Raw genomic sequence first — 12,088 nt, 5'->3', positions numbered from 1 at the left:
TGCTTTTTAGTCAGTGACAGTCATAAATAACAGAGATGTGTTTTTGTCTTTGAAGGATGTTATTCTGACGCTGCAGGAGAAACTCTCTATTAAAAGTATTGAACATTTCTCATTGATGCTGGAACACAAGACTGAGGCTTCAGTCACTAAACTAATGCTTCTACATGAACAGGAGATGCTAACACAGGTTTGTTATCAATCATATTCAGAGAGTGGTGCTTTACATTTATTCATTTAGCAGATACTTTTATTCAAAGTGAATTACAAATGAAAAAGCATTAAAAAATCTGATTTATAAAGAGCTTTATTGCCAAGTATGTTTACTTGCACACAAGCAAAAGAGTACCTATAGAGTACTATTGAATTTTATCAGATTTATAAAAGACAGATCAGCTCTAGCAATTGTTTCTGGAAAAGCACAAAATCCCAGAGGCGCCCAGCGAGAGGAGCGAGTCACGACACACACAAAACATTATCCCACTATCTCTGGATAACTTGTGATTTACTACATGTTTGTGTGGTTTACATTAGATGCCCTTACGTGACGATTTCCAACAATACACAGACATATAATGCAGTTTTACTTACCGCCTGCGACTCATGACCCAGTTGAGACCGCCTCATTTCAACGCAATCCAGCTTTAAACAAACGCACACGCACAACTCCACTGCTACCCCAAATAAACAAACTATATCTATTGTTTCTTTAAGGCTGAGTTACTTACAAAGCTGAACAAGACTTTCTTCTCCTTACATTCAAAACACACTTCTTCTTTCGTGCCATTGTTGATTCTTGATATAAAACAAAGCTGCCGCATGAAGTGATATCTATGACTTTTACTCGAAGGAACAATGCTTATTAGTGTCCTCGTTCTCATTTGATTGACTTGTGGGTGTGGTTTTCCAGGGGAAGTGCCCGTATAAGGAATATGGGGTCACTGATATATAATGGGTACCCATTTTCAAAAAAAAAAAACTTTCTGAAACTTGCAGGAAAGAGGAGGCGTGGGTTTTGCCAAGCAATACTCTGTCACACGCTCAACTGCTTTATTGACATTTTACATTTGTTTAACATCAAGATTACGACTCTTAAAGGAACAGTACGTAAGAATTTTTTATCAATTAATCATAAAATGGTCCTGATATGTCACTAGACATTAAGAAATAATTTTCATTTCGTATACTTATATCACTGACAACAGTGGTCTGGCCAGGATATTGTCATTTAAAAAGTGGAGTTGCAGTTGTGTGATTGTAGTACCGGTTTTTAGCCACAAGTTTTGTGATTGCAATACCAGTTTTGGCCACAATCCTACATACTGTTCCTTTAAACTGTGTTAATAAGTCAGAATGCATCAAATAGCATTAAACCCTCTCTTTAATGAATTGGTCAAAAGACTCACAGCATTATATTGAATTTATGTAATGTTACTGATAATATAATATGAAAATGATGATTATATGTATTATCTAGTCATAATGAAACTGTTCCTATCAAAACACAACAACACCTGTGAATTGATAAATGTTTTTCTTTACACTACCAAATAATGAAACTCAAGGCCTATATAAAATTTTTTTGTTCTGTAAAATCATCTGTATTCTTATTGGAGTGGTACATAAATACAACAGACATGAGATTGTGATGACTTCACTGGTGTTTGTGTGTTCAGGTGTTTTGTACAGATGTTTGTAATTGTGACAGATTGATTGTTTGTGTTTAGGTGACACAACGGCCGGGGTCACATAAGATGAAATGCTTTTTTCGCATCAGTTTTCTTCCCAAAGATCCGGTAGATCTTCTCAGGAGAGACGCTGTTGCCTTTGATTATCTCTATGTTCAGGTAAAACAACAGGACATTCAGTCGTAAAATATCTTTATATTTTACAATCTTATAAATCATATTTTTGGGTGCCACTCACACTTTTGCATACTTTTATGTTTTTTCATTGCTCTCGCATAAATAATGTACAGTAAATATTAACCCTTTTTGTTGTTTGACTAATCTGTATTTTTTCCATTTCTACCATTGCACATAAATGTCATATCACACAGAGACAGCCCTACCTGAAATCTTATTTATCATGTGTCTGAATCTGTCAACAGGTGATGATTATTATTACACTTGCAATAATGAAATGTGTGTGTGTGTGTGTGTGTTTGTGTAGAGCTGTAAAGACGTCGTGCAGGAACGTTACGGCTCAGAGTTAAAATACGATACGGCGCTTCGACTGGCCGCTCTTCAGATGTACATCCTCATGCTCAGCACCAAACAGACACAGAAAGTCTCTCTGAAATACATCGAGTGAGTCATTATTGTTGCCTTCAGGTCTAAACAATAACAATGAACATAAACCTTCATGTTGCTTCAAACACAATATTTTTCTGTTTAACACAAAAGAAGAAGAGAAGAGTGATTAACATTCAGTCTGTCTGTGTTTCTCTACAGAAAGGAGTGGGGTTTGGCTCAGTTTCTCCCTCCGGCGGTTTTGTCCAGCATGAAGGAGAAAAACATCAGAAAAGCTCTCGCACACATTCTGAAGACCAACCAGAATCTGGTGCCGCCGGGGAAAAAGGTACAAATTGAAGCATGGAAACACATTCAAGTCGAATTTCATAGCTTTTTATTTCACCCTCCATGTGTAAAATCATTTGTTTCAGTACAGTTTGTATCAAACACAACCCACACGTAATGTTTTCATACTGCACCTCTGTGTTTCTGGCCTTTCTTCTCACGTCACGGATGCTTTGTTAAATTTTACATTTTATAAATTATTTAAATAATAAATGATGATAATAACAAATTGGTCCCGGACCTCCTACAGGTATAAGCATTGAAGGACCACCTATAAAGCACAAAAATATAAATTAAAGTGGACCCCTGGTTTTTATTAAAATTTAAATACTACACAAAGTAAAAATTATTGTGATGCGCTGCCGTTATTTGTCCCAATTTCGCAATAAACAAATCCAAAAGATTTCTGTCTGAAATAAATATTAACTCTCAAGTGCGCCTCACGCTGTTTTTGGTAGGAATTGACAAATTGTTCGATTTACAGTAGGATTGGGTTAGGGGCTTTTAAAAAAATCTTTTAAAACTATTACTTTAACTAATAAAAATGGTTAGGGTTTGAATTAAGCGTAATTTGGGGTTTCTTTGATTAAAAAATGTTGATCCAGGAAAAACAAAAAAGGTTGATCCAGGATCACATCTTACTTTGTGAAATCACAGCAAATCTTAACATGTGGGGGGGGGGGGTTGGTTGGATGTATAATCTTTGACATAATAATAAATTAGTGCTGGGCAAAGATTAATCACGATTAATCGCATACAAAATAAAAGTGATTTTTGGCATAATATATGAGTATGTGCTGTGTGTAATTATTATGTATAAATAAATACACACAGATTCATGTATGTATTTAAGAAACATTTACATGTTTATATATATTTATTTATATTTTTATATATTCTTTATTAAAAATAAATGAAAAAAATAGTTAAACATTTCTGAAATGAATATATGAATGTGTGTTTGGTTAAATATACACAATAATTAGACACAGTACACGCACATATTATGCAAAAAAATCATTTTTATTTTGTATGTGATTAATCGCGATTAATCTTTGCCCAGCACTATTATTTTATGTATAAGTAAAATTCTTATAGCACAGCCTTAGCATGATTTATTGCTGAACTGTCACCAGTCGGGGCCGGTGCCTTAATTTTCTAGGGCGCATGATGCGAAGCTCATCGAGTCAAAATATGTGTTCTGTGCGTCATGTGAACCTATGTGCATCACGCATGATGTCAAAATGCATGCCTCCTACAGACTCTTCAAAGAGATTTATAATAAAAGAGATGCTCATATTTGCCAGATACTTGCTCATGTGAAATCAGAGTTCAGTGTTATGTTAGTGTCATGCGTGTATTTTGTGAACGTGCACGTCTTTTTCATCATAAATCCTTTCGACACATGTGTAGCAGGCACTTATTTAGCATGATGTATGATGCACATAGGTTCACATGATCCAACAAAATCATATTTTCGGAAGAGAAGTCATCAGCTGTCACTGACAGTAAAACAAACAAGAGCAATCTTTAGTCATCTTTAGTGTTATATTAAATGAGATTTCATTGGTGTGTTGTTTGTTTGTGTTTTGGGATTGTATGATTAAATGGATAATCTCACTTCACTTCACACGTGTTTCTCACAGTCACAGAGAGGAATTAAGAAAGTTTGTTTGTGTGATTGACACTTTCTGTTCTCTTATACGGATGTGTTTTGTGTTGTGTTAAAGCTGACGGCGTTACAGGCAAAGGTCCATTACCTGAAATACCTCAGTGACCTCAGACTGTATGGAGGACGAGTCTTTAAATCAACACTTGTTGTAAGTGCAAGCAGAGCTGTCGGTCAAAACCAAATAATCTGTAACTCATCATTTCTGAAAATCTTCAGTGTTTCCAGAGAGTTTAATGTGTGTGTGAATTTACAGCAGGGAGAGAAACACACTGAAGTGACGCTGTTGGTCGGCCCCAGATACGGCATCAGTCATGTGATCAACACCAAAACCAACCTGGTGGCCCTGCTGGCCGACTTCAGCCATGTCAACAGAATCGAAATGTACACGGAGGATGAGAAGAACGTACGCGTGGAGCTTCACGTCTTAGATGTTAAAGTGAGTTTTAGTTCAAATATTCATCCATAAACTCATTTATACAACTCATGACAACAGTTGTTAAAATATAACGGTGACCCACAACAACATCATTTGTATTAAAATACAGAAAATTTGCGATCCTAACCTTTATCCAAAATCCCAGATGGGCAGAAAGTAATTGATTTTTAGAAATTGATAAAGTATTAGTGTCCAGGACGCCATGAGTTTGCAGAATGTAGTGCACACCGTGAGTTATTAAAATGTATCTTAAATATGTGCTATGAATAAAGAGCACTCATGCAGTCTCATATGAAGTAAGACCTGGAAATGGTTTTCCTTAAACAAATTATTCATATAATTTACTCATTTTTTTAAGGTAAGTGGCCACAATCAAATTATTTAAGCTAAATTTAAACAAAAAAAATTAGAAAAACAAAACAAAAAACTTTTGTTTAAATGTAGCTTAAATAAATTGATTGTGACCACCTACCTTAAAAAAATTGAGTAAATTGAATGAATCATTCCACTTTTATTAAAATAATCCTGATAATTTACTCACCCCCTTGTCATCCAGGATGTTTATGTCTTTCTTTGTTCAGTCCAGAAGAAATTAAGTTTTTTGAGGAAAACATTCCAGTATTTTTCTCCTTTACGTATTACGCGACCTTACCTATTGCGTAATCACATGGAAAGGTCACGCATGATGTATGTGAAACTACCGCTCGCTCCAGTGTTTACAAGTTTGTAGAAAGAGGAGCATTCAGAAAAGTTGTTGTATGCGAATGATACTAATTAATGTCTGTGTATCAGTTTATTGTTTTAAATGATCCGCAAGTGTGCATTTTATATATGTAACACGTGACCTATCCACGCCATTATGCATTATGTAAGGTCGCGCTGGGGCGAGACAGCTAGTGCAAGACAAGAAGTTGTGGTTTAAAAGTACCTTCTTTTTTTGCATGAAAATGATGATGGTTTCTCTAGATAAGACCCTTATGCCTCGGTTGGGATCGTTTAGAGATCTTTGAAGCTGCATTGAATTTTATTTTGAAAGTGAAATAATCCTTTAACAAGTTGATTGTGTTTGAAATATTTTTATGCCCATTTTTTTAACAATTTCTTTTTTGCATATTTTTGCTGCTGCCTTTAAATATCAGCAAGGTTATGTGTTCTTGTGATTTGACCGTGTTGGGTTTAAAGCTCTAGAAAACCTCTTTCACATCATGCAATCAGTGTAAAAGCCTCTTATTGGTTTATTGACTGTTTTTACATTTCTGTGTAATATTGATGTTTGTACAGCCCATCACGCTGATAATGGAGTCCAGTGATGCCATGAATTTGGCCTGTCTGACTGCTGGATACTACAGACTGCTGGTGGATTCACGCAGGTCCATCTTTAACATGGCCAACAGCAGTAACACTCCAGGTAACATCATAAACCGACCATTTCACCTGTCAGACATCAGTTTAAAATAGTTTCTTGATCATCATTTCAGATGTGAGGACTCGACCAAACATTCAGACAGCTTCAGTTTTATTGTACCTTGTGTTTTTGTATTGCCATAAATAACATTGAGCTTTGGTTTGTTTCAGTACACGACACGCGGGCCAAGCGCAACTACCAGGCAATCGACTGGAACTACAGCCACTGCACTGCATGCAATGAGCCACATCCAGATTATGTCATGTGTGGCCAACAAGTATGTGACATGACAGAAATCCATCAGTCGCAGCATCACACGCATGGGGACGAGAGATCAGACCGACTGAACAGAGGAGGACACGGCTGTTCTCAATCGTACTTCAACGTCCCAAAATGCAAAACTCAAGAGTCGCCCAGAAGTGCCAAGGTGTCCTTCATATTCGGCGATCCTCCGCTGGACAGCGTGAACCCACAGAACCTGGGATACCAGAGACTGATGGAGGACATCCCAGAGGTTTTAGAGGAACACAGATATCTGTACGCACAGCAGAAGGACTACAGGCCCCTGGAAGCTTCGATGGAGGTTGACGGCTTTCAATACGGCGCCAGCATGGTGTACGGCGACGCCAAAATCTTTGGTACGACGGAGGGCATCGAAGAGCCGCTTCTGCACGACATCTGCTACGCGGACACCACCGATGACGCCGAAGACGATGATGACATCAGCTGCGAGGAGGACATGGTGATGATGATGATGGGGGAAAAGGCACACTCTTTTCTGTCTCTGTCGGAGTCTAGCGATGACATCATCGATCTTACGTCGCTCCCTCCGCCGCCGGAGGGCGAAGACAACGAGGACGACGACGTTCTTTTTCAATCTCTGAACTTGGCGATAGCCGCCCCTCCGCCGGGGTTCAGGGACAGCTCGGATGAAGACGACCACCAGGGACCTCGAGGACGGAAATCAGCGGCCGGGATGAAAAACGACATCCCCGTGTCGCTGATCGATTCGGTGCCGATGCCGGTGTCTGGAGGAACGGAGCAAGTGTTCAATGATGCCGTGGTGTCCACGTTGCAGGCGCTCGAGGCTCTAGCGGCCTCTGAAGAGCAGTCGCATCCGCAATCGGACAATAATTCAGGTTCTTACACTATTGTAACGTTTATTCAATGACATTGTACAACCATCCAGACGTTCTTTTGTTTTTCCTTTTGTTGTTTCATTCAGTTCAGTGCAGTTCCCATGTTTCTTATGTTTATGTTGTGTGCGTGTGTGCATTTGTTTTATTAACTTTGTAAATGGCACTTTTCATGACTAGTGTACAAAAAAAGTTGAAAAATTCATTATCAGAAACATGACAATTACCTGTGTCCCACATTTTCCACAAATCGCATTTATTTAGCCATGTTTACTAAATAAAAACTGAAAACTAACAGCAGCTCGTGTTATTTGCTTTGACCTCATGAGGTTGATGAGGATAATATTTTCTTAAAGGTGCAATGTGTACATTTTAGGAGGATCTCTTAATAGAAATGCAGGAGTGTATAAAGACCGTACATAATGAACTGTTATGTTTTTATCACTTTAGTATGAGACATACTATATCTACATACAATGTGGGTCCCCCTACATGGAAGTCACCATTTTGCACCGCCATATATCTACAGTAGCCCTAAAAGGACAAACTGCTTTATAGATTGCGTCTTTTCACTACGTTGTCTCAGACGACAACATGTTTGTCCTGTGGCAGCTCCCGTAGCTTCTCTAGGGGAGGGGTGAGCGGTGGATTGAGCCGTCTGTTGCAATTCGCATCCTAATCACTAGGCGCCGCGAAAATCTACACATTGCACCTTTAAGGTTAAGCACCTCCTTCAATATCTGAGAAAAATCTCATTTACATAAAGTTTGATCACACACTGTTTGTTACCTACTCATGCAAAGTGCCAGATGTGAACTTTGTGCTTTTTTGTGAATAACTTTTGTTCATTTATTTCATTATTTATGTTATTGTTGCATTTCATCGTCTTCAAAGTTTTTGTACAAATAAACTGTTTTAAAGTATATATGTGTGGTGAGGTGTATGTCTGATTTACTGAATGTTTGTCTCTCTACACAGGTGTAGAAATATCTCGGTCCTTTAGCCCCGAGTCCTCGTCCGATTCTGGGAATGAGACAAATTCCTCTGAAATGACGGAGGGCTCGGAGCTGGCAGCAGCTCACAAACTCTGTGAAAACACTTTGAAAATGTTTGTAGCGACAGTGGACGGTTACCAAACTGTAGCCGAAGAGGAAACCGAGTTTCGGTTGAGGCCCTGCGACATCAGGGCCTCTCTACGAAATCTAGAAGACGACCCTCAGTCCAGTCAAGCTCGGAGCGCTCTTCACTCGGATCGCTTCGAGATGGAGCCGGAAACCATGGAAACCAAATCCTTGACCGACTACTTCAACAAGCTGCACATGGACAGGACGATGGGAACGAAGCATGAAGAGCGTGATGTCAAGGTGAGACCCGGAGGAGAATCCGAAGCGCGTCAGGTCACTGAATCACACGGAGAAAACATCGTCAGGAGGCTCAACGGCTTCAATGTGAGAGATGCCCATCGATCGGGTGCCTTTGACCTCGAGAGGAGATCTTTTGCATTTCAAGAATCTAATCAAAGATCTCACATGACCCTGAATAATAAGGCAGATGGGCACATTTACTCTGAAGTGGCCGGTGACAGTGGCACGTTGGACAGGGTCTCCCAAAAAACTAAGAAGGTAGAGTTAAATGACTCGAGAGAAAGGAGTTCCCCCGCCAAAGAGAAACATTTAATGGAGCGAGCCCAGCACCAAAACAGAGCAGCGACTCCAGCCGAGCAGGACGTCCCACGGATGTACGAATATCCGCTGCCCAAAAGGATGTCGTCTCTCCAGAGCGAAGGTGTTCATTCTCTACAGAGTTCCCAGTCTTCATCCATTGATGGCGGCTGCTGTACGGGAAGCAGTAACTCGGTGACGCCGATGGATTCTCCTTTGTGTACGGCTGATAATCTCCACACGCACGCTGAGTCTTCTGCCAAAGCTGTCGGATATCCAAACCAGAGCGCAGATGCAGCGTTTTTACGGAAGCACCACGGATCAGCTGCTGCAGAGTCGACCGCGAGCGCAGGCCAGCGGATGCCCAAGATTAAAGAAACTACAGGTATAACAGATCTGCGTTTCAACAAAGGTTAATGAAGCCATTAAAGTATGACTTAAGTATATCTTAATAGGACTGGGGGATGTTGAATAGTAAAATTAATATGTCTGGGTAAAGTTATTTAAGACTGGAAGAGACTGGATGACATGTAAAGTGGCCAGTCACGGTTTATAGTTTGTGATTATTATCTAAAATGGTTCATGCCACAATAATACTGAAGAAAAAAGTTATTTTAATAATTTAGCAATGTCAGCCTTTCTGATCAGAATGTCTGTTATAAGTACTGATTATTTAACAAACAGATCTGAGAGATTATGCATTTTAACCAAAACCAAACCTTAAAAAAATATAGCTACCAACCAACAGTGCAACATTATATAATTTAGTATGTTTTGTTTAATTCCAATTTTAAAGGACAAGTTCTGTATTTTACACATAAAGCCCTGTTTTCAGATTGTTTTTGGTGAAATAGAACGGTTTTGACTGAAATTTCGACATATGCGGCTGCCCCGAGAGTTTTCTGGTGTTTGTGTTTCACCTTCCACCTTTATAATGGGTTTAATCGTGCACTGGAACAATCCTTCCTAAAATGCATTAAACTTTCGTTTACAAAGACGTGAAACTCAGCGAGTGGTCAAGGGTGTTCACTGATATGCTCACACAAAAATCGTTGCAAAATACGCATTCCAACAAGTTTTATCGTAGTTTTTGCCAACTCCATTGACTTGTATTAGATGTGCTGTGCGGTACGGTATTACTCCGCGCCGGGACCTTTCTTTCTATTTCCTGCAATTGGCAAAGACGGATTAGCGCCACCAACTGGGCTGGAGTGTCTATTATTCAAGCTCTCAACGGAAGAATGTACGGGTGTGAGGCGTTTGGAAAAATAGGTCCACAAGTTTACAACGAATGCTAAAACAAAACTGTTGGAAGGCGTCTTTTGCGGCGATTTTTGTGTGGGCGTGTCGGTGAGCCCCCCTGGCCGCTCGGTGGGTTTCACGTCTTTGTAAACGAAAGTTTAATGCATTTTAGGAAGGATTGTTCCAGTGCACCTATACACCCATTGTGGAGGTGTGAGGTGAAACACAAACACCAGAAAATTCTCAGGGCAGCCACATACGTCGAAATTTCAGTCAAAACCGTTCTGTTTCATCGTGAACAATCTGAAAACAGGGCTTTAAGTGAAAGAATGACGAACTTGTCCTTTAAGTTTGATGTTGTTTAATGTCATGCATTTTTGGGGGGCGGGGAGGAATGCACACTACACAAAGGGGGGTGCACGCTAAAAAGTTTAAGAACCACTGCGTTAACACAACCTGAATCATTCACATATCCCCAACTCAAATTTATTAAAGTTAGTTGATTGAATATTTTAGATTTATTTTAAGTTGAATTGACATCTGCTTTAACAAAAACAAAAATTTATTCAATTAGTTTTTGCTTATTTTTTGTAATTTGGGTAAGAGCGCCGTGCAGTGGATAATAGCGGAATTACAGATTACCGTAAAAACTTGTCAGGAAATTGTCATTGGCAGGGAAATGTCTTCTTTCAATTGACTAGATATCTTGTCAATGGTGGGGAAAGAGTTAACATCTACAATTGCAAATAGTTATTTTTTTAAATGCAAGGAGAACTGTGGTAAAGTCATAGACTGTAAAAAAAAGATGGATGACGCGACGTCGCCTCCCACCATTGTAATGAATTGAAGCCAAAAATGTCCGACCACGGTCGCCGCCATGTTACGTAAAAACGTCAGTTTGGAGCCGAGGCATGCACAGAAGGAATCGTCCGTGAAGCCAGAGGCGGAGCCGCGGTATCAAACTTCCGCCCAAACGCTTGCGCGGCCAATTCAACCACTCCAATCATAACGACACGCCCCGTTTCTATAGCATCAAATTAAAAGCTAAAATGAAACTTATCACAAAAATGAACACTTGAACATATATCAGTGTGATAACAACTACTTGAAAGGACCAAAACCATCTTTCGAAAACTTTTATTGGAAGTGTAAATATTTTTTTATTTAGAGCAAAGTCCTATTCATTTGAATGGAGAGGGCGGGGTTGACTTGTACTGCAGCCAGCCACCAGGGGGCGATCAAAGAGCCAGAGGCTTCACTTTTCAAGGCTTATGAGGCACACCCGGGTAAAGTTAGTTAAAGGGGACATGTCATGAAAATCAGATTTTTTCATGTTTAAGTGCTATAATTTGGTCCCCAGTGCTTCTATCAACCTAGAAAATGTGAAAAAGATCAACCCAGTAACTTATTTTATGGTTATGGTAAACCATTAAAATGTGTCTCCCCTTGTGATGTCAGAAGGGGGTCTTATTATAATAACGCCGCGCCTTAATCTGCACATCCAACCACAGCACTCCCATTTAGTGCAGAGAGAGAGAAAATAACTGACAGCACAATTGAGTTTCAATTTCAACAACCCACCATTATGGTGATCAGTGTTTGCATTATCAGCTCATTTGCATTTAAATAGACACACCCAAAAATGTCACATTTTTGCTCACACCTACAAAGTGGCAATTTTAACATGTTATAATAAATTATCTGTTTGGGGTATTGAGCTGAAACGTTACATATGTACACTGGGGACACCAAAGATTTATTTTACACCTTTAAATGTCTTGTGAAATAAGTTACATTTTGCAGGTGTTAATTTTAAGATGCAGTAGATCATTTTTTACATTAGCAGTAGCAAATGGAGTTGCACATTAGACTGCTGGTTCAGCAAACAGCCCAAACTCAGCTCATTGTTTGATGTAATACCATTATACCAAGCTCAGTCAAACTTAACAGACTGCAATTC

At 39.3% G+C, this 12,088-nt stretch overlaps 1 protein-coding gene across 4 annotated transcripts in view; it reads left to right on the top strand.

Moving 5' to 3' along the window:
• frmpd4 (FERM and PDZ domain containing 4) overlaps positions 1-12,088 on the top strand; it is a 57,346-nt gene that overhangs the window by 43,696 nt on the left and 1,562 nt on the right. For all 4 annotated transcript variants that reach the window (XM_055215168.2, XM_055215169.2, XM_055215170.2 and 1 more), the window contains 9 exons: positions 56-187; positions 1,725-1,844; positions 2,170-2,306; positions 2,451-2,577; positions 4,307-4,396; positions 4,502-4,684; positions 5,966-6,092; positions 6,260-7,228; positions 8,204-9,271. In XM_055215168.2, coding sequence (XP_055071143.1) covers positions 56-187; positions 1,725-1,844; positions 2,170-2,306; positions 2,451-2,577; positions 4,307-4,396; positions 4,502-4,684; positions 5,966-6,092; positions 6,260-7,228; positions 8,204-9,271 — 2,953 coding nt within the window. The remainder of the gene's footprint in view (positions 1-55; positions 188-1,724; positions 1,845-2,169; positions 2,307-2,450; positions 2,578-4,306; positions 4,397-4,501; positions 4,685-5,965; positions 6,093-6,259; positions 7,229-8,203; positions 9,272-12,088) is intronic.

This window comes from Misgurnus anguillicaudatus, chromosome 17, assembly GCF_027580225.2.
Source record: "Misgurnus anguillicaudatus chromosome 17, ASM2758022v2, whole genome shotgun sequence".
NCBI classification, from domain to species: Eukaryota; Metazoa; Chordata; class Actinopteri; order Cypriniformes; family Cobitidae; genus Misgurnus; species Misgurnus anguillicaudatus.
The sequence above is the reverse complement of the archived record's forward strand: the minus strand, read 5'-3'. Positions and strand labels throughout refer to the sequence as shown.